General features: G+C 48.7%; 1 protein-coding gene across 1 annotated transcript in view; it reads right to left on the reverse strand.

Annotated features, from left to right (window-relative positions):
• Ap3d1 (adaptor related protein complex 3 subunit delta 1) overlaps positions 1–2,712 on the reverse strand; it is a 37,268-nt gene extending 34,556 nt beyond the window's left edge. The window contains exon 1 of the mRNA XM_021173740.2: positions 2,339–2,712. Coding sequence (XP_021029399.1) covers positions 2,339–2,434 — 96 coding nt within the window. The 5' untranslated portion in view covers positions 2,435–2,712. The remainder of the gene's footprint in view (positions 1–2,338) is intronic.
• Positions 2,713–10,693: the final 7,981 nt, after the last annotated feature.

The raw sequence follows: 10,693 nt of genomic DNA on the forward strand, positions 1-10,693 counted from the left end.
AAAAAAAAAAAAAAAAGACAAAAATTCATTGGGCATGATACTGTACACCCACAATCTCAGCACTGGGGAAGCAGAGGCAGCTGAGTGCCTGTGAGTTCAAGACCAGACTGATCTACAGAGTGAGTTGTTGGCCTGTCAAAGTTACAGAGTAACATCAGCTCAAAGGGGCTGCAGAGATACAGCAGAAGAGGTCTTGCTGATCTTCTAGAGGACCTGGGTTTAATTCCCTGTACAGACTTGAGGCTCTGCACCATCCACAGCCATGTGCTACCACACCTGGCAATAAATCTTTTTTAAAAAAAAAAAGATCATCTCAAGCTGGGCAGTGGTGGCATATGCCTTTGATGCCAGCACTCTGGAGGCAGAGACAGGCAAATCTCTGTGAGTTAAAGGCCAGCCTAGTCTACAGAGTGAGTTCCAGGACAGCCAGGGCTACACACAGAAACCCTGTTTCAGTTTTTAAAAAAGGATCATCCCAAAAACAAACCAAAACCCCACAAAACTTCCAGAGTGCACACCCTGCATTTTTTAAGTACTTGTAAGGCAGAAGGATTATTACAACTCCCAGTGTCACACAGTGAGACCTAAGTCAACCGGAATGTAGAGCAGAGAATGGTCACTGCAACTTGTGCTACAAGGTTGGCAGAAGGCTCTGCACTACACCAGCACCTCCACAAGAGCAAGTACCTGCAGTCTACAATGAGCCCAACAATGCACAGGAACTTGAAGGTGTCCCTGAGGAGGGACAGAGGACCCAAGCGGTCTCAGTGTATCTTGTACAGACTGGCCAGCCATGGTGGGAGAGATGGCTCAGCAGTTAAAGGTAGAGTCACAACCAAAATCTTAGAATGGCCGAGCAGTCAGCAGCAGGAGCCACATAGAAGCTGAGGGCTTGGAGGACTTTCTGTGCCTGCCTAGCTCTGCACTACTGAAAGAGCTTTCTGCAGTCTACATGCAAGACAGCACAATGAAACTCAGTATCAAATGTAATACACACCAATTTTTAAAAAGCACCTCCACCATTACCCCACAGACACCTGTGGGACAGGCACAGTCTATGTACACGGATTCCCAATGAAGATTTGAGACTTGCGGGATGGGAAGGTAGGGGACGTGAAGAGCAAAACGTAACAGAGGCCTGAGGCCCTGGGCACACACACCCTAAAATCAGTAATCCCAGCACTAAGACTGAGGCAGGAGTACCATGAGCTTCAAGCCCGCCCAGGTTATGTCCCTAGCTAGAGTCTGTTTCAGGTACTCAAACTAGAATGTGACCTGTCCCCAGGGTCCTAGAACAGCTGCCCAGGGAACATTCTCTGTACGGGAAGGCAAGAGGGGAACGTGGAAGCCCTTTTGAGAGCAAAGAGGGCCACAGTACAAAGGAAATATCGTGTAGGGCAGTCCACACCCAGCAAAACGCAGGCCAACCAGCTATTTCAACTGAAGTAACAGCCAGGGAGAGCAGGGAGGGTACAAACCACACCAGGTAGGGTAGAAGGGATGAAGGCTACAGAGAAATGACTGTCCCAGCTAGGGACAGGCCCCCTCTTTCAGCATGGCCTTCCAGCCCAGGAGGAGGCCTGCGTCTTTCTACTGAGCCAGGCACTAAGCAGCCACTCTATCACGTCTTCCTTAATCTAGGTCACAGGCTGTGGGGAGGAAAGGAAGCAGCGCTTGTAGTCTCAGTGTAACTTCTGGAAAAATCGCTTCCACACCCTGACTTCTGCCTTCTTTGAGCTTCCAGTTTTGAAGTCAGGCTTCCCCATTTCAAGACGCCCCTAGGTCCTGCACACACTAACAGTTCAGGGGATCTGGGGCAGGGAAACCTGGCAGGGTTCCCAAGGAAGCCCAAGACAGCCACCCGGACCTGTAGTTTCCTGACAAGGGGATTTCTCCATGGGAGACACGTAGACCTATGACAGGATTTTTCTGTGAGGGTCCCCGATTCCTCCATATGGAATCCAGAAACAAGCTCAAGTGAGAGAACCTTTGCCTAAGTGAATCTTCTTCAAGAAGGTAAACTCAGGTTCAAGCAGTGGCATCCAACTGCAAGACCTAAAACGCTGAGGCCTTTAGGACAGCGATTGCTCCAAGTGGACAATTTCGAGGTTCAGGGAGTGGCCCCCAGTTACAACAGACGAGACACCTGAGCCATTTTGGACAGCGCCTGTTTCAAGCTGCTGGGGGTAAACTGAGGCCAGGGGAAGGAGAGGCTGTGCAGAGCCGCAGCTCCAGAACAGGCAGGACGGGAAAGGCGATGGGGTCGAGGAAGACGGCTCCACGGCGGGCCAGAGGCAATGGGGGGAAAGCCGGGCAGCCCCGCTCCGCGCCGGCTCACCTCGTCTTCCTTGTGGTTGCGGATGCCGCGGACCAGATCCTGCAGGTTCTTGTCGAACATGCGGTCGATACTGCCCTTGACCATCTTGAGGGCCATCGCGGCGGCCCGTGGGCTGTGGCCTCCGAGGGAAACGCCGCTACCGCGGCCTTAGAAGGTGCGGGGACCCGGCGACCGCACCTCAGGCGACCGCCCCGCTGTGTTTCCGGCCGCCGCGGAGGGGACGCCGTGGAGGCCAGAGCGACGGCTGTAGCCGGAGAGCAGTCTGAGGAGAAGGGGCAGCCAGTAAGCCTCCCGCTTCCACAGACCCTTCCCAGCTCAGGGCCGCTCGCAAATGGCGGCCAAGATGGCGGTGGGTCAGCTGACGGAGAGCCTCAGCCTCCCGGAAGCCCCGCCTCACCGAAAAGCCCAGCCCCACACTTCAGTTTCCTTGACAACCACACACCACCCAATAGGAAAGCAGACACCACCCTTTGACGCCTGGCAGCCCACCCCTTCCTCTGCAATGCCTTGCAGCCTCATTGGTGAGCAAGAACTCCACAGACGTCCTAACCACGCCCCTAAGGGAAAAGCGCGAGCAGGTCTCCCCACTCGCGAATTGACAGCAGTGGGCGTGGTCTGATCTGGTGTGGGCGTGGCTAGAGGAGGGCGGAGCTCCACGTGGAGCTTTTTCTGCAAGGTCCTGGGGAAATATACCCAGCCCAGCCTTTTCTGAATTTAAGTGGTGACTTGGGAACCAGTGTCAGGAGTCAATCACACCAGCAATCCAACTGGCCGGCCTGTGCTAAATGAAACCCTATCTGTAAAGACCAGCACAAGGCTTGGATGGTGAACACCATACAGGAGAAACTGGTGGGCAAGTGAGTTTGCTGGAGATGGTCCACCGTTTTGCACAGGTGTGATGCATGTTCCTAGAGAGGCACTGCCCTGGAGGCGTTCGTCTCTGGATTACCTCTTGCTGCTGCAGTGCCTCCTCATGTTTTTCATTGCTATATGCCTCCTGTATCTAGTACGATATGAATGGGCGCAGGGAGACCCTCACTGCCTATAGTCTGCTGTGGTTGCTTATTGGAAGACAGCCCACTCTATTGGGCAATTTTCCTGCAGATTAATATAAAGATGAACTTTCATAAAATAGATGAATTAATGATTTTATAGAATTTCTTATTTGATTAAAATAGTTTTAAGATGTTAGGGTAGCTGATAGAAAGTTTAAAGAGATGGTTTAAATTGTTTTGCCAGAAAGATATAGTAAGGTTAGCATTAAGCATAGAATGTGTCCCTTCCTTTGGCTGCAAACGTTAAATAAGGAGCACAGTGAGCTTCCGTGTGTTACAAGCACGTAATTGTACTTGAAAGACAAAATAGGCTTGGGACTAATTAGTGATCAAAGAAGACATTCATTCTAGGTTAGGTCCGAGTTCCTGGATCATGTGATCCAAGAATGTGGTCCCATGTTTAGAGTAAATAATTATACTATAAGAGTAGAGAATAGGTAATTAGCCAGTTTAGCTGAACATATTATTCAAAAATAATATGGAAGACAGATTACCTGTTTCTTTTGTTTGTTTGTTTGGTTGGTTGGTTTTGCTTTTTCGAGACAGAGTTTCTCTGTATAGCCCTGGCTGTCCTGGAACTCACTTTGTAGACAAGGTTGGCTTTGAACTCAGAAACCCACCTACCTCTGCCTCCCGAGTGCTGGGATTAAAGGCATGCGCCACCATGCCCGGCCCAAGGCAACTCTTATAAGGACAATATTTAACTGGGGCTGGTTTACAGTTTAGATCATTATCATCATGGTGGGAAGCATGGCAGCATCCAGGCAGACATAGTGCTGGAGAAGGAGCTGAGAATACTTACTACATCTTGATCCCAAAACAGCCAGGAAAAGACTCTCTTTGCACTGGGTGGAGCTTGAGCAGAGGACCTCAAAGCCCGCCCCCAGAGTGACACACTTCCTACCAAGTCATGTCTAGTCCAGCAGGGCCACGCCTCCCAACAGTGCCACTTCCCATGGGTCAAGCACATTCAAACCATTACAGGCATCAGGTGCAAGCATGCATGGGGCAGGGGACATCACCTTCATTATGCTTTGAATTCTGTGACAAACACCATGACTAAATCACCTTATAGAAGAAACCATTTTTCAGAAGGCTCGAGTCCATGAAGGCAGAGCACAGCACAGGGACAGCTGAGAGCTCATGTCTGAGCTACAAACAAAAAGGAGAGAGAGAGAGAGCAGAATGGGGAGAGTCTTTGTTTTATTTTGGTTTTTTGTTGTTGACATTGTTGTTGTTTTGAGACAGGGTCTCTCTGTGTAACAGTCCTGGCTGTCTTGGAACTTACTATGTAGATCAGGCTGACCTCAAACTCACAGAGATCCACCTGCCTCTGCCTCCTGAGTGGGATTAAAGGTGTGTGCCACCACAGCAGGTTGTGAGAACCGTCAAAGCCCTTCCTCTGTGTGACAGACCTCCTCCAACAAGGCTACACTACCTCATCCTTCCCAAATAATCCCAGAAAGCAGGGGCCAGGCACTCAAGCATAGGCATATATGACAGCCATTCTCATCCAAATCACCACAGCCATACACAGGCACATACATATCTGTACACCTAAACAGCAATGAAAATGAAAAAATAACAAAAACGAATATCAATAGGGGGCTGGAGAGATGCTCTTCCAGAGGTCCTGAGTTTAATTTCCAGCAACCACATGGTGGCTCACAACCATCCGTAACGAGATCTGACTCCCTCTTCTGTAGTGTCTGCTGAAGACAGCTACAGTGTACTTACATATAATCAATAAATAAATCTTTAAAAAAAAAAAACAGGACAGCTTTTACAGAAGTGTGAAGTTTGATCACCAATGCCACCAGAGCAGTAGGCTCACAGCTTCTTATTAACTCCAGTTCCAGGAAATTAAACTCCCTTTGTTGGCCTCCGTGAGGAATTACACACCATAGTGCACATAAAATCCCTGTGCTTGATAGCACTCAGTGCTCTTCCTGAGGATCCAGAGTCAATTTCCAGATCCCAGTGGAGGCTCACAACTGTGTGACTGCAGTTCCAGGGGACCCAAGCCCTCTTCTGGCTTCCACAGCCAACAGGAGAACACGGAGATGTGGATATACGTGCCGGCAAAACACTTACACACAGATAAATAGATAAATAAATAAATAAATAAATAGTAAAATTTTTAAGTAGTATTTTATACATTTTAGCTAGGCAAAGGACCACGGAGGTCCCAGCCTGATTGACATACTGAATTTCAGGGCACAGTGCTCAACAGAGAGACAGTGTCTCAGTCAGGTGAGCATGGGGGTGTGGTGGCTCAGGAGGCCAAGGCAAGAAGATCAGAGACTGCAACACACAATAGACAAAATAAGAAAGGCCAGGTGAAAACGTTAGCCTGCCATCCAATCACTGAAGAGATGCAGACAGGAGGATTGGAAGTTTGGGTTTTATTTGGGCTGCAAGGTGAATTTAAGGCCAGCCTGAACTACCTGAGACTAAATTAAGACAGGTATGATGGCCCGGGCCTGTCATCTGCCCTGGGAGGCAGAGGCAAGGAGTCTCAGTGGATTTGAGGCCAGCCTGGTACATAATGACTTAGGTCAGCCTCAGCTACATAGAGACACACTGTGGAATCAGAGGGTGTGCCCAGCAGGCAGTAGTCTTGGGTTCCACCCAAGGGAAAGGGAAACTTCTGGTTTCTGTGGAAAGTCAGTTATGTCAAATGATGGTTTGCTGGGGCTCACAGGTGCTATAGCAGACACATGAAAGAATGCATGATAAAGGAGTATAAATATGACCCCACAGCCAGTGGGGCTCAAGCATTGGTTTGCTTTGCTCTGCCTTGCTATCCTTGGCTAAGGACACACATGTCTTGGTTCACCTTACATTGAGTTGCTGAGGCCTGCTTGTGGTGATACCAAGGAGAAACTTGCCAAAGAATTTCTGTCTTTCTTTTCTTTTCTTTCTTTTCTTTTCTGTTTTCTTTCTTTCTTTCTTTCTTTCTTTCTTTCTTTTTGGGGGGGTTGGTTTTTTGAGACAGGATTTCTCTGTATAGCCCTGGCTGTCCTGGAACTCACTTTGTAGACCAGATGGCCTCGAACTCAGAGATTTGCCTGCCTCTGCCTCCTGAGTGCTGGGATTAAAGGCGTGCACCACCACGCCCGGCTGCCAAAGAATTTCTTAAGCGGTTTCTGCAGCTTCTGTGGCCTCATGCCGGTTGGGGAGCCTTACAGTTTCTTCTGGATTGAACTGGCCTTGCTGGTTCATGTGTGATGCTGGCCGAGAGGACTGGGCTGCAGCTGCTGATTCACATTTGGTGTTTTGCTAAGGGACTGGACTGCTGATATTCTAACAAGATTGGACTTGCCCCCAAAGAACTGTTTCTAAACAGTTCTCAATGAAGAAGCAGGGGAATAGTTCAGGCCAGCCTGGGCTACCTGACACACCAAAACAAACAAACAAAGCCATTGGGGTTACTTGAAGGCAGAAGAGCTTTTGACAGACCAATCTGACAGCACTGGGACTTCAGGAACTAGCACGTTCCTCAGTGTGGCCAGCAGAGGGCAGTGCTTACCAGGCACAGAGGTGCAGCAGCCTGAGCTGGAGGACCTGGCCAGAGATTCAAGACTGTGTTATTAATCACACGGAATACCTTCACTTATTCATAAGCAGTCCTTCCACCTCCCCACCCAAAATCTATGTACCCTGCCGGGTGTGGTGGCGCACACCTTTAATCCCAGCACTCAGGAAGCAGAGGCAGGCGGGTTTCTGAGTTTGAGGCCAGCCTGGTCTACAAAGTGAGTTCCAGGACAGCCAGGGCTTCACAGAGAAACCCTGTCTCGAACCCCCGCCCCCCCCAAAAAAACTAAATAAATAAAATAAAATAAAATCTATGTACTCAATCTATCCATCCACTCACCCACCCATCCACCCATCCATCCATCCACCCATCCATCCATCCACCCACCCACCCACCCACCCATCCATTCACTCAACAACATACTAAGAATCTACTGTATTCCTACTTTAGCAATGAACAAAGATCAAGGAGACATTTAGAGAAAGAAGAAAGTTCTGAGAAAAGCAGGCAAGCAGACATGGAAACAAAGTGAAGTTCAGAGAGGCTCAGGAGTGGTGACAAAACCCAGACTCAAGCTTGTCCAGGATGGACAATGTCCTGGGTTCAAGTTCAAGCAGAAAACAAACAAAACCAGCTCAGCCTGTGAAGGAGCAGTGAGGGAGTAAGGGGGTATGCAAGCTGATGAGATACACTGGCTAGCAGGGGCCACAGGAGCCACAGCTTCACAGGAGCTTCTCTGTGGGTGGGAGGTCACGGTGGCGTACTCAGCAAGTTTCAGGTCCACCAGAGCAGCATAGTGAGCCCCTGTCTCAAAGCAACAAAAACAAAGGAATTCCTAGAGGAGGACTCTGAAGAGATGGCTCAGCAGTTAAGAACATTTGAAACTTTTCCAGAGGACAGAGATTCAATTCCCAGTACCCACATGGTGGTTCACAACCACATATAACTCCAGATCCAGGGGATCCAAGTCCTTCTGACCACCATGGACCCCAGACGCACACAGATGTACATGCAGATAGAACACACGTGCACATAAAATAAATAAATCGAAGAGAAAATACAAAGCAGGTTAAATGTAACCATCTTCCCATTTAAAAAGTCCCTGATGCCTCTCGCCCCTGGAGAAAAAAGCCCCTGAGGTCCTCTGGTATTTCCCTGGCCCAGGAGCCCCTTTAAGAGGCGGTGTGGATGAAGGAAGCCTCCCACAGAGAGCGTCTGGAGCTCTCCTTGGTGCTGAAATTCCTTTGCTCTGGTCTCCCCACTGAAAGCATCCATCCCTCCCACCCCCAAGGAACTTGCAAATTCCTGTTTCCTAAGGATTCTCAGCGACAACCCAAGATTTGCTGTGCATGCGTGTACAAGTGTCCACGTGTGAAGGTCAGAGTTCAACCTTGGATCTGGTTCCTCAAATCACATCCAGCTCTTGAACTCCTGGGTCAGACTTGGCTGGCTGGCTGGCCCCAGGGATTCCAGGAATCCTCCTGTCTCGGCCTCCTTAACTCTGAGATCGATTACAAGTGTGCACCACTATTTCTGGGCCTGTTGTGGGTTCTGAAGATCAAACTCTGACCCTCAAGCCTGCATGGTGGGCACTTTACCACCTGAGCCATGTCCCTAGCTCTCTGGGATTTGATTATTTAAAAAAAATTTAAAAAGAAAAAATCAGGTGTAGTGAGTGTTGAATGCCATTAATCCCAGCACTCCAAAGCAGATCTCTGTAAGTTCAGGGCCAGCCTGATTTATGTAGTGAGTTCCAGGACAGCTAGGACTACACAGAGAAACCCTGACTCAAAACAAATACTTTATTTTATTTATTTATTTATTGGTTTTTTGAGACAGGGTTTCTCTGTATAGCCCTGGCTGTCCTGGAACTCACTTTGTAGACCAGGCTGGCCTCGAATTCAGAAATCTGCCTGCCTCTGCCTCCCGAGTGCTGGGATTAAAGGCGTGCGCCACCACACCTGGCAAACAAATACTTTAAAACAACTCTTCATTACATTTATTTATTTATTTATTTATTTATGGTGTGCATGCTTGCTTGTGTGCATGTGGAGGTCAGTTCTTTCCTATCCATTGCCAGGGTCTCAGCATGCCAGCATTGCCATTGGTCAGACTCCAGCATGCCAGCAACAGCTCTACCTAAAGCATCTCTGTAGCCTTGGTTGGTTTTGTTCTGGGTAAGTTACATCAACTTGAGACAGCTAGAGTCATCTTGGAAGATAGAACATCGACTGGGTAAAGGCCCTAACCAGATTGATCCCTAGGCCATTTTCTTGGCCGAGGTCCAGTAGAGTGAGCAGGCCATGGGGGCAAGCCAGTCTGTAGTCCTCCTCCATTGCCTATGCCCCAGGTCCTGCCTGCCTCCAGGTTCCAGGCCTGAATTCTCTTGGTGATGCACTACACCTGCAGGATGAAATAAAGCTTCCGGTCCCAACACCTTTGCTCAGGGTATTTCAGGGTGGATTTTTAGTATGTTTATTTGTTTGTTTTGCTTTTTGTTTTGTTTTTGTTGTTGTTGTTTTGGTTTGTTTGTTTGTTTTTCAAGACAGGGTTTCTCTGTGTAGCTTTGGCTGTCCTGGAACTCACTCTGTAGACCAGGCTGGCCTTGAACTCAGAAATCTGCCTGCCCTGCTTCCAAGTACTGGGATTAAAAGTGTGTGCCGCCACTGCCCGGCATTAGTTTTTTGTTTGTTTGTTTGTTTGTTTGTTTGTTTAAGAATTATTCACTTTATATATGTGAGTACACTACAGACATCTTCAGACACACCAGAAGAGGGCATCAGATCCCATTACAGATGGTTGTGAGCCACCATGTGGTTTCTGGGAATTGAACTCAGGACCTCTGGAAGAGCAGTCAGTGCTCTTAACCTCTGAGCCATCTCTACACACACACACACACACACACACACACACACACAGAATTTTTTTTCCAAGACAGAATCTCTGTGTAGCCCTGGCAATCCTGGAGCTTGCTCTGTAGACTAGGCTGGCCTTGAACTCACAGAGATCAGCCTGCCTGTCTCCAGAGTGCTGGGATTAAAGGCGTGTGCCATCACTCCTGGCCTATTTTCTGTTCTTTAAACAGTTTATTTACTCTGTATGTGTGCGTTTGCGTGTGCCTGCAGGTGCATATACGGGTGGGCAGGGCATGGAGGTCAGAGGATAGCCTAGGCTATGATCCCCAGAGGATAGCCTGGGCTGTGATCCTCGGGACTGCTGCCTACTCCTTTTGAGCCAGTTTCTCCTAGCCTGGAACTCATCAATTAGACTAGGCTGGCTCCTGTCTGTGCTTTTCCAGTTCCTGAATTCCAGGGGCCACCACCCCAGGGCTGGCACCAGGGCATGCCACCACCCTAGGCCTGGCACTTGTGTGTGGGCACCAGGAATAAAACAGGATTCTTATCTTTGAAGGCAAACTCCTCACCAACTGAGCCATTCCTCTGGCCCTTTTCTTCTTTCTTTATGAAAGTATGTGTGTTCAATGTGTATGGAGGTCTGAGCTTCAAGTCCTGCGTCTCCCTCCATCTCTCTCCACCTTAGACACGGACATGAGGTCCCTCTTTAAAAAAAATAATAATAATAATAGGGCTGGTGAGATGGCTCAGTGGGTAAGAGCACCCGACTGCTCTTCCGAAGATCCGAAGTTCAAATCCCAGCAACCACATGGTGGCTCACAACCACCCGTAATGAGATCTGATGCCCTCTTCTGGTGTGTCTGGGGACAGCTATAGTGTACTTACATATAATAAATAAATAAATCTT

The sequence above is a fragment of the Mus caroli genome, chromosome 10 (genome assembly GCF_900094665.2).
Source record: "Mus caroli chromosome 10, CAROLI_EIJ_v1.1, whole genome shotgun sequence".
NCBI lineage: Eukaryota > Metazoa > Chordata > Mammalia > Rodentia > Muridae > Mus > Mus caroli.